The sequence below is a fragment of the Asterias rubens genome, chromosome 18 (assembly GCF_902459465.1).
Source record: "Asterias rubens chromosome 18, eAstRub1.3, whole genome shotgun sequence".
Taxonomy (NCBI): Eukaryota; Metazoa; Echinodermata; class Asteroidea; order Forcipulatida; family Asteriidae; genus Asterias; species Asterias rubens.
The window spans coordinates 11,983,232-11,995,713 of NC_047079.1; the positions used below are offsets into that span (position 1 = coordinate 11,983,232).

General features: G+C 38.5%; 1 protein-coding gene across 3 annotated transcripts in view; it reads right to left on the reverse strand.

Annotated features, from left to right (window-relative positions):
* Positions 1-11,976, reverse strand: part of LOC117302298 (von Willebrand factor A domain-containing protein 5B1-like) — a 31,608-nt gene extending 19,632 nt beyond the window's left edge. Inside the window, exons 1-4 of one of the 3 annotated variants that reach the window (XM_033786178.1) lie at positions 11,662-11,976; positions 5,532-5,580; positions 1,975-3,479; positions 1,125-1,239 (exon numbers count right to left, since the gene is read on the reverse strand). In XM_033786178.1, coding sequence (XP_033642069.1) covers positions 1,125-1,239; positions 1,975-3,419 — 1,560 coding nt within the window. In that variant the 5' untranslated portion in view covers positions 3,420-3,479; positions 5,532-5,580; positions 11,662-11,976. The remainder of the gene's footprint in view (positions 1-1,124; positions 1,240-1,974; positions 3,480-5,531; positions 5,581-11,661) is intronic. The other 2 variants (XM_033786179.1, XM_033786176.1) reach the window with 2 other exon arrangements.
* Between the last annotated feature and the right edge of the window lie 506 nt (positions 11,977-12,482).

The following is a 12,482-nucleotide window of genomic DNA, read 5'->3' on the forward strand; positions in this document are numbered from 1 at the left end:
CTCTGGTAAAGACATTAATGTCAAACGGCCAAACATCACTCAATGTCAGATTCTTTCATGATAAATAAGAGACAGGAATGAATTTCAACTCAAGAGCAAAATATAACCTTTTTGTCTGTCAATCATTCCCAGCCATCTGAACCGTACACGAAATAATATTGAAATATTATGCCTAAATTGTGCTTGAAGCTTTGCATGGTGTTTCGAACAGTTATATACTCTGTCTTCTCCTGAAGACGAACAGAGTATACTGTTCGAAACGTCGAGACCAGACCAGTTCTTTTCAGAGCCAAAACAGATAGTGTACATGGTTGTACCAGCAAGTATACTAATAGTATTTATACTTCTTATTTAGCCTAGCTTACACCGTCGAGCCATAAACGCTGTATACTCGCTGTAAACGCTGTATTTTCCGATTCCTCTATGATAAAAAAAATCCACAGGCATGCTACTTGGGTGGGATTCGAACCCACGTTAGAGATGGGCCCAATTTCATAGAGCTGCTAAGCACGTAAATTTGCTTAGCATGGAATGTCTTCCTTGATAAAAACAGGATTACCAACCAAATTTCCATTTGTTGCATATTGCGTGTTACTGGTATTCAGCTGTTGTTTGCATATCCAGAAAATCACGTGGAAATTTGGTTGGTAATCATGTTTTCATCAAGGAAGAAATTTCATGCAAAGCAAAGTGTTGTGTTTAGCAGCTAGCTCCATGAAATTGGGCCCAGATGCCTAGACCATCAAATGAGCACAGTGGCAGGAGATTCTGTTTCCCGGAGATTCTGTTCCCCTTATGGCAAACCGTGTACAAACTTCTTCTGATAGCGCCCTCTTTTGAATCCTCCTCCTCTACTAGCCCATGTACATTTCTCATATTGGGGACATATAATCTCTGGTGAACAGATTTCCCTATGACATAGGCAAGTGCGAATCCTGTTATTAGCAGATATTACCGCACGTAACAATTGCATTGGGGATAAAACATCTTTGTTTTAAATATATTTAAAAATGTTGTGACTGTAATTCAGAAATTAAATAATACAAATTTTGTATGCCTGCCATAGGCCTACAACATGTTTAGTGCTTTACGTGTTATATGTATTTGGTATCTCCAGTACTTACCTTTGTTTGCATACGGTCCCCTATGGCAATGAATTCAGCCCGCCCTCTACCGGCACGTGCCATTCCTTTCACTAAACGTTTAGAGACATTCTCACCGACGCCAAATGTATGCACTCTGTGGACAAAACATGATGTTACAACAATTTGAACTTGTAGACCATGAAAGCATGTTTCCCCATAAAAAAAAGAACTTTATCTTTAGGTAAACCCAAATTGGGTAGGTAGAGGTCTCTGCTCTAACGGCCAGGCTTCTGATGGATGATACCTAAACCTACATCCGTATGGACTGCAAAGGGGGTAACCTTGTTTGCCCTAGGAGTGGGTTGCAACAGTACATGAAAAAAAAAAAAAAATAGATTGTAGCCCACACCTTGAAGGCCTTCAGGCCTTGTGTGTCTGGCAATTTGCATTAAAAAAAATAATCGCGTAGGCCTGTGGCTTTACTGTATTTTATTTCTTTCACTTCTTAACCTTTCTTTGCTCTTATTATGATCAAGACTAATGAGAGAATACCTAGTAAGTCTGCTGCCACCTAGCGTTCAAAAGTCTCCTATTGGTTTTTTTCCCCCATCTTTGCCTTGATTTCCTTCACTTCTTAAACATTATTTCTTATTATAGTCGTGAGGAATACCTGGTTAGCCAAGCCACTTAGCGTTCCGAAACCTCTCATTTGGTTTTCCTATCTTTTCCTTGATTTCCTTCACTTCTTAAACATTATTTCTCATTGTAGTCATGAGGAATACCTGGTAAGTCTGCTGCCACCTAGCGTTCCAAAACCTCTCACTGTGTTTTCCTATCTTTTCCTTGAAGATTATTTGTTTTTATCATATTTAAGACTATGACTGAATACCTGGTTTGTCTGTTGTGGCTTCTCACCAGATCCAGTATATCCCCGGTGTTATTAACGCCCCCATCGGTCAGAACAAACAACTGCCTTGGCCAGCCACGTGTAACTGGTTGCTGATAGATCCAAAGAAGAGGGGCCAGTAGACTGGTACCACCCATATCAGCTCGCATCTTCTTAATATAACCACTTGCTTCTCGGATATTGGACTGTGTGTAGGCTCGACTGCATTCAAATAGCGGTTTGAAGGAGGAACCAAAACCCACGATGTTGAAATGGCAGCAGACCGGTAGGCTCTTTAAGAACATCATGAGGGTCTCCCTGGCGTTAGCGATGTACTCCCCACTCATGCTACCGCTACGATCTATCATGAAGATATATTCACCTTGGATGTCGTAACGATAGTGTAACATCTGACGGGTTAGGCTTTCATAATCAGGGCAGTAGTTCAACATTGATACCGCATTATGCATGATATCTTTATGCATTCTATTCAACAAGTCTCGACGTTGATCACTCTCTGTGCACTCCCCAGTCCGGAAGTATTCCTGCTCCACTTTCACGAAGTTTTCGTACTCAGCCGGACTCATGTCGCCATGTTCCAGGATAACGACGGGGACGTGGGGTTTCGGTGGGTGAACTATGACCTCGAGGTCACGATCCATCAGGTGGGGTTCGGCTAGGGTCACGAAGACATCCGAAGCATTGTCGGCGTACGGATCGGCATCGACTCGGATAGAATGCGTACATGATGAAACACCAGCGAGGAGAGCGGGTGCTTTGACCTCAAGCTGAAATTCAAAGTCATATTCTTTGGAGGTTTCACTGACTTCCTCAGCCAGTAATATCAATGATTTAAGCAGGAATTGATGTTGGGCTACGGCTAGGCAAGGCTTAGCCTGTTTCTGACGTGAAGAGTTGGAATCTTTCCCTTCTGAAGGCACGAGTTCCTTAACATAACGTGGGGTGAATATGTTAGGCAGCTTAACAATAACCTCTCCTGATTTGCCGGTTTGAAGAAGTGAGGATATACACATTAGGATAGTGACCGTACCATGAGGTCTGATGGTGCCGAGGTTTGCGCAGAAAACACGGGTGCTGTCGTACTCTGTAAGGGCAAACTTCCCCGGTGGTATGTAGGTATGTTGACTGCCATTATGGCGGGATGTAGACGGAGAACCAGTTAATATTTCATCGTAATGTTCTACCTCGCTCCGATCCTTCACGTGCACGCTGATATTCCTCCCCTGTGACATACGCGCCTCAAATCCCGTCACGGACGTGTTCTCGTCTAAGGCGAGACAGAAAACGCCCTCTACGACGTGATCTTCGTCATTGAAGTAGGTGATGGAGGAGGTTAGACCGAGGGAGAGTCCGTTGAGGCAGGTCGACACCCGCGTTGCTTGAAGAGGCAGAGGTGCCCGGGTGTGACGGTCTACTAAACCAGGCATATTGAGGCACTCTCTTTATCCGATCCAACAAGCTGAAAGGCACGGTCTCTTTGCGAATCACTGAAAACAAAACAGAAAATACATCATCACTTTGTAATCTTGTATCAGTAACTGAGGCCCGTCTTGGCACCAGTAATGTTTAGGAACTGTCTACGGGCTGGCATGAATAAAGATCTAGTGCTGTATTGGCGAGTCACTTTGTAATCTTGTATCAGTAACTGTGGCCCGTTTTGGCACCTTTAAACTTTGTTTAGAAACTGTCTACGTGCTGACACGATTAAAGATCCAGTACTGTATTGGCGAGTCAGTGCACGCTTGAACTAAAGCCTACCGGCGATGATCAGAACTGAACGAGTGCATCATGTCAAGCATTTACAATCGCGAGTCGCATTTTACTGCATGCCCAATCATTGAATATGGCTAAACCATCCTTGGCAGAACGCGTGGGCAGGTTCAGACATGCTACGTTTTTTTTTTAACCATGGAGAGCTCTTGCAATCGCAGACCAAGGACGTCACAAAATGCATCCAACTTTGATATATAGGTCGGTACATCTTCTGAGAAATCATTCACGTGACCCAATGACGTGTTGATGACGTAGATCTTAACTAGAATATACGACTCTTTGTACAAAGTTCAAATAATTTAGGAGAAGCTTATTCGTTAATAATTGTTTCTTAAAAATAACCTCTTTCGATTAGTTTCATTCAGTTTTCTTAATATCAAAATACTGAAACTTAGTTTTGTATTGTTTAAATCAGTGGCATAACATGAGAACTAGACGTTTTTATTATTTTCATTTTGCTTATTTCTTAAATAATTGATGTATTTAAAAAATAGCTATTGTTTATTAATTCGCTTTTTAGGGGTGTGTTTTGCTTTTCGATGTCTGAAAGTATTCTTATGTTGGTGGCAAGCAAAATGTTTATTTTTCAAATTAAAACAATTTACATGACGAAATTGTTGTATTGAAAGTTCAAAATAAACATTTCCTGAAAGGTTAATTGACAATCTGTAGTATTTATTTAGAATGGTTGAAACTAAGCAATTAAAAGACCTTCGGCTGTGGTGAAGCGCTGGGATTAAAAACAACTCAGAGTATGCAGTGACAACAAATAGTACGGCGCATATTATATTTGTTTAACTCTATTGTATAGTTGTGAACAAGGAACGCGACAGATTGTCCGAATCGATCACAATTTTGTATAAACACGAGACAGTGATCCTACGCAAGTACGTGACATAAATAAATATCAATTTGTATCCGATGCAATTGAAAGAATTTGGTACATGGATATCTATTGTTATATCCATGTACCAAACGTTTTCCAATACATGCCGTACATATCCATTTTCCAAAATACTTTCCAACACATGGCAGTCATGTCGTATCCATGTACCAAACACTTTCCAATACATGACATTATACACGTATGTACCACACACATTTCCAATATAAATGCTTATTATTTTACATAGTCACATACCCTTCACTGTTTCGCTGTACAACGAATTACTATTCATAAACATTTATTTCCACATGGATAAGCACTTTACAAGAAAACTACTGTGGAAGCATTACACAAGAAGCCAAGGCTTATCAACGGAATGCCTTGAAGATGCTATGTCAGATTTTTGGCCGACTTGACCCCAAAATTTTGATTTAAAATTCAATAGGTACTTAGATGGGGGTCGAGAAAATTACAAGCTTTCATTTGAGCCATTGCTCGAAAAAGTCCGCCAATTATTAGTAGCAGTGAAATAAAGTGCTCAAAATTAGTTTTTGTCGGGGTCCCGACAATATATCACGTGACCAATTCTTATGTGTTTTATAAGAAACGTTTTAAATTGTTGTCATGGTTCCTGACCATTACAAGTAAAAGTTAAACTTTTTTCGTTAGAGCGTTTGATACTCTTTGAAATACCATTCACTCAAAAAATCGATTTTTTAATGTTTGGGGCAAAAAATCTGACACAGCATTTTTAAACACAACAAAAAATACATTTAAATAAACAATACTGAAAAAGGAAGACAAAACAAACCAACAATGAAACAAAAACAGACAAACAAACGGAGTGGACAAAAACTTAATAATATTAATGGTTTTTTACCCATACACCGATGTGTGTTAGCACTGTATACTCAGTACTTTCCTGAGTCCTGTGAAAAAAAATATCACAGGCATGTTACTCGGGTGGGATTCGAACCTACGACCCTTGCAATTCTAGAGCAGTGTCTTTCACCAACTAGACTACCGAGGTTGCCCAGTAGCTGGAGGCAGTTCGAATCCTATGTTTTGCGACGGGTACCGCAACGATAATAAGAGATGTTAAATTTGCATCGGGGATAAAGAATATTATTATTATTGTTATTATTATTATTAATTGTTTTGGTGTATGGGTAAAAAAACAAATTAATATTCTTTATCCCCGATGCAAATTTAACATCTCTTAAAAACGTAATAGACATCAGACGGACATACGAAACATATTAGTGATACAACGACACAGTGGTAATGCAAGCACAATAATGTGTAATGAGGCACGTAGGCCTTCAAACAAACCAATCATGAAACCACACAGTTTCCAACATGAACAACCTTACAGACTCACCACTCAACCGTATTCCTCATGCAGAACCCTCCAGCACAGTTCAATCGTACCTTAATACTGCCTAATAATTCATGCTCAACACTGTCCCCATTTCTCTCTAACTGAACAAAGATGCCTTGCCCATGGGCCTCAAATACAAGTATTTGAGACAGCTGACAGATTTACAGGTTTAAATCCCCCGGGTTAGTCTGGTGATTATGACACAATCCATAATAAAGACCATTGAAGAAGACAGACAATTACCTCGCACCGTGATTGTAATACATGTATTATGCTGTGGGCAGTACATTTAAAGGCATGGACACCTTTTGGTAATTGTCAACGACCAGTATTCTCACTTGTTGTGTCCCAACATATGCATACAAAAATGTGTGAAAAAGTGGACCCAAATTGGTCATCGAAGTTGCACAAGAGAATAATGAAAAAAAAATAATAAAAATATAAATTGTTTCACATATTAGTGCGCTTTAGATGCCTATTAAAATGTTTCAGGGAGGCCTAGGTCAACCAGGTAATGTTGTTATGCTTACAACAATTTTGAGCAATTAAAAATAGCGTCCAGTGCCTTTAAAGGTGTTGTGAAATCTGTGCGGGGTAAGCTAGAGAGTTCTCCACTCCCATGTCATAGGACGCCAAGTGCGTTCGATCGATATTCTAAAGTATGCTATGAATCGTAATCAGGAAAAAAGTCGTCTTGGGCAGATTTAGAAATGATCTAACCCAGTTGTTAAAGGCATTGGACACTATTGGTGATTACTCAAACTATTAATTGTTAGCAATGGAGAGCTGTTGATTAGTTTAAAACATTGTGATAAACGGCTCCCTCTGTAAATTAATAGTTTTTGAGAAAGAGGTTATTTCTCACAGCCTTTTATTATGAATTTGAAAGCACACAAAGTAGTTCAACGGTTTTTAATTTTTTATTTTTTTTTCATTATTCTCTTGCAAATTCGATGACCAATTGAGTACACAATTTCACAGGTTTGCCATTCTATGCATGTTGCGGTACACCAAGTGAGAATGTATTTGACAATATTACCAAACGTGCCCAGTTCCTTTAAAGGTCAGCAAATGAATTTTTTTGTAAATGTTCATTTTCAGCGGCTGGGTACCTCTGAAAAAAATAATAATAATAATTGTGTTTCACTGACAGGTCCCTCAGGGTAAACAATAAATAAATAAATTAATAAATCAATAAACGAAATTAATTGTGACCTGCTTTTTGATGTTTTTCAATCCGATTTCGTCCAGCGATTTTGCATCTAGCCACTCATCCTTACGTTTTGTGCAAACCGAATGCTAATTTTGAATATCAACTGATGACATTGTGCTCTTCACAATACCCATGGGAAATCACCAACTGTCTGCTATTCTATATTGTACGCAAAATGTAAAGCAGTTATTTATACAGTGCTATTATAATACTATAACTATTCTATACTATAACTATACTATGTAGGATTATCTATTTGAATACTTCATGTGTATTTTTTTTTTAAATATGGGTTTATAGTGCGATTCCAAAAACTAATCAAGGCGCCCATACAACAAGAAAACATACAATTGAAAATGAAGATTAAACAAATTGTGCCGGATACCAAATAAGGCAAACCGGACATTCTGTATAAATAAGTGCTTTACATTTTACCATAGATTTTCGTTATGAGAGAAAAATAAACAGTCATTCTATTGTATACAGTTCCCTAAAATAAACAAAAGCAGCGCATATAATTCAATTGAATAAGTGACTTCCGATTGCGATGCCAATTTAACAGAATCAGTAAACACTAAAAGTCAATTTAGTACACAGTGCAATTCATACAATAATTTCAGCAAATTACAAAAAGGACAACCAACTCCACTAGTGACCTAGTTGAATCAACGATTGTGAGCCTGGCCATTCGATTGCAATGGAGGGTGGAGCATTACAGAAAGAACTACAGGGGGTGGATTTAACAAAGAGTTAGGACTAGTCTTATCTCGAGTTAGGACCAGTTTAAACTCGTCCTAACTTAGGACTATCCATGCAATGTGTATATCTCTTAGGACTAGTCCTAAGTTAGGACTAGTCCTAACTCTTTGTGAAATCGACCCCTGTGTGTCCCATGTTCTGGATAACATTATCTGTCTATCACAAATCAATAGGAGACTTTCCAACGCTAGGCGGCAGCAGACATACCGGGTAAATTTCCATTGTTTACGTAGTTCTGAACATGCGCATAATTCTGAGAACAATGGATTTACCCGGTAAGTTTGCTGCCCTCTATCGTCCCAGAAAGTCTCCCATTGGGTTGTTTTTGAAGGTGTGGCTTTTAGTCGAATGCATAAGCAATGATTGGTCAATAATGCTCGTTGACGCAAATCTTGGTCACTGAAGAAAGGGGTGGACACGCTCACTTCGGGGAATTTTTGAGTTGGAATTTCTTTTTTGGGGGCATATAATAATGTTATTGTTTATTTCACATGATGAATATTGCAGATCGAATCTGGTTGGGATGTGGTTGCATAAAGGCACTGGACACTATTGGTATTTTTTCAAAGTCTTTTCACTCGGTGTATCTCAACATAATATGCATAAAATAACAAACCTGTGAACATTTGAACTCAATTGGTCGTCGAAGTTGCGTGAAAATAATGGAAGAAAAACACCCTTGTCGAACAAGTTGTGTGCTTTCAGATGCTTGATTTCGAGACTTCAAATTCTAATTCTGAGTTCTCGAAATCAAATTCGTGAAAAATTACTTCTTTCTCGAAAACTACGTTACTTCAAAGGGGGCCGTTTCTCACAATGTTTTTATTCAACCAACTGCTCCCCATTAAACGTTACCAAGTAGGGATTTCTGTTTATAATTATTTTGAGTAATTACCAATAGTGTCCAGTGCCTTTAACACAAGTCGTCCATGCAGTGATATGGAATGTTTTTCTAGTCCTACTAACGGATGAGTAATGCTCAAAGGGTGAAGGGTAAGAGTGAAGGGCATGACGACAGTCCACTCATCCGATCAGGATTCTTAATTTATTTCTCATAACCCACATCAATCATCCATTAAAATAAAAATTGTTTTTTAATTTCAGGTTGACGGTTGACACCCTCTTCGCTTCTGACGGATAAAATGATTAAATTTCTGCAAGATTTACAGCATGGTGTGAAACATGGTGGTTGTTTATGGATGTATATAGAGGGCTGGGACTATTTATAATTATTTATTAATGATTGGTTTATTTTTAAAATAGAAGCTTCACAGCCTTAAAGGCACTGGACACCTTCGGTAATTGTCAAAGACCAGTCTTCTTACTTGGTGTACCCTTAAAGACAGTGGACACTATTGGTAATTGTCAACGACCAGTCTTCTCACTTGCTGTACCTCAACATAGTATGCACAAAATAACAAACCTGTGAAAATTTGAACTCAATTGGTCGACGAAGTTAAGAGAGAATAATGGAAGAAAGAACACCCTTGTCACACGAAGTTGTGTGCTTTCAGATGTTTGATTTCAGGACCTCAACATCTAATTCTGAGGTCTGGAAATCTAAATCTATTATTTTAGTGGAAAATTACTTCTTTCTCAAAAACTACGTTACTTCAAAGGGAGCCGTTTCTCACAATGCTTGATATCAACAGCTCTCCATTGCTAGTTGCCAAATAAGTTTTTATGCTAACAATTATTTTGAGTAATTCCCAATAATTTCCAGTGCCTTTAAGGAGGCTGAATTGAGTTTGATTTTTTACATCATTTAGAAAAGATAACAATATTTGAAAAAGTTTTTTTTCCCTCGAAGCGACACCAGACACGTTGTTTTTAAAAAGGAAATCATGTTAAATTTGGTCTGTAAATTATAATTTTCATAACCATTATCTCAGATCAAAATTTGTTCGCCCACCAAGAAAAGCTGTTGAGCCACATCAATGGATCACACTCGACAACACAATTTCCTGAAGATTCACTGATGTTGAATAATTAATCCTAAGTAATAACATGTAGGAATATAATGAGAAACGACTCTACAGATGAAGATTGAAATAGATGTTTTCGGGGATCGAATCGGGGTTTCATTTTGGTTTTACCCGTATATACCGATAAGTGTGTGTTAGCATTGTACAACCAGTACTTTCCCGCGTTTGTGGGAAAACAAAAATCACAGACATGTTACTCGGGTGGGATTCGAACCCACGACCTTTGCAATTCTAGAGCAGTGTCTTACCAACTAGACTACCGAGGTTGCCCGGTAGCTAGAGGCAGTTCGAATCCTATGCAGCGGGTACTGCAACAACACGGCTCTGGAGTCGGTATGACACAGCTCTGAGATCGCAAAGGTCATGGGTTCGAATCCAACTCGAGTAATATGTCTGTGATTTTTTTTTTCCACGGAACTTGGGAAAGTACTGAGTAGAAAGTGCTGACACAAATCGGTGCACGGGTAAAACTAAAATGAAGATTTGTATACTCATAATGTGAATGTCTCTCCGAAACAATTGCCTACAGAGGCGTCATGTTAAACTAAGGGATATCATGTTGTAGTTGAAGCTATAGGGCATTGTAATATATCACGACGAAACATTTAATTTGCTCTCAAATACACGATCTAATAAGTCATAATTAAAACAATGCATGTAAGTCTCTCAGAAACATTAAAGCCATTGGACCCTTTCGGTAAACAATACTGTCCAAAGGCCCACACTTCGTGTATCACTTCTTATACATAAAATAACAAACCTGTGAAAATTTAGGCTCAATCGGTCATCGGAGTCGGGAGAAAATAACCGGAAAACCCACCCCTGTATCCGCACGTTTTGCCGTGTCATGACATGTGTTTAAAATAAACCCGTAATTATAGATATCGAGAATTATGATAATTGCTTTAATGTTTTCTCAAAAAGTAAAGCAAATCATGGAATGATATTTCAAGAGAAGTCTTTCACCACTACCTTCGGCAAACCCTGTAAGTTATTTGTAAATCTGTGAATTTAATTTTTGTTTGTGTACCGAAAGGGTCCAATGGCTTTAAAGGGACATTACAGAATAGGTTTATGAAAACAGCTGGTGGCAGTGTAAGCACTTCGATGTAATCCACTATAGAAATTAACTGCCAAAACTGTTTAAGTTCAATCGGCCATCTGATAAATAGTAAAGAACAGATCACACATTTTGCCTGACATCGATTAAAAAAAATGAATAAAACTCTCACTGAGCGATAAACTCCAAATGGGAAATTAATTTTACTTATTTCTCATCAAATATGACGTTTCAGACAGAACTATTTAAAGGAAATATTTATACTATCATCATCTTTGAACCGTGTAAGTTTTATGTAAATCTATGTTATCAGACGAGTTGCTTTCTTACCAACATTGTAATGTTCCTTTAATAATACAATGTAAAACAACTATAAACCCAACATCATGTTATACACCGGAAACAGTCGTCGTGCAACATATTCAAGCAAATCACATTTAAATTTTAAACGAGAACATTTTGATGTTTTACTCACCGAAGCCAATGTTAACACATGTACTCTTCTCACTAAATATATTTGGAGCATGACTTTGAGACTTTCGTATCTATACTTGCTGTGATTCAAGTGTAAATTGCTGTGATTCAAGTGTAAATTCCAACAAACACACGTACCTGACTGCTCAGCATAGCACGTATACAATCTCCTCAAGACGTTTGATAAGATGTAAGAGGTCCCATGTTAGACAGCATCTTGAGCGTGGTTTAGATTCATCTCAAATAAAACATAATGCTCGTATACACCTCCCGTCCCATCATTACCTCGCTCGAGAGACGTACCACACGTCTCGTTGGATGCAGTCGACATCACGGTACTGATGATGACGTCATAGCACTGAATTCTGTCATATCGGGTGGGTACACATGAGTGGCTTCTATAGTATAGTCTGTATCTAATGTCAACGGATAGAGGAGGCGGGGGATAGACCAATCCCTGCAAAAAACACATCAGATAGCACAAATTAAAATCCAGTATAAAATCGCAGAGACCTACAGTTGAAAATTGGCAGTAAATTGTAACACAGCACCTTGTAAAACATTGCTTGGTGCTAAAAGGGATTAGGTCTCATAATTCAAACGTAGTCCCACACCTTGCTGGAAATACTGTATGTTACAGCGCCAGGAGTGTCACTGAGTGACGGACATGTGCGCTATATAAGAAGCCACAATTATTATTAAAATCAATAGTGTGTCAGTCAAAAACTGTGATTGGCTAAAAAGGATTGAATAGTCGTGAGTGGATCAAACAAGCCTCGCTTTCATGTCAGTACCCCCTAAACCTAAAAACGAGGCTAATAACATACAAATCGTGCGGTGTGTTCTTTTTAATTTACGACTATAGGTGAAACTTATCGCAACCTGTAAACGTCTAACATGAAACCCTATCGGGACGAAATGTCACAACAAACTCGTTCATTTTGAGTGTTTTCATGAAA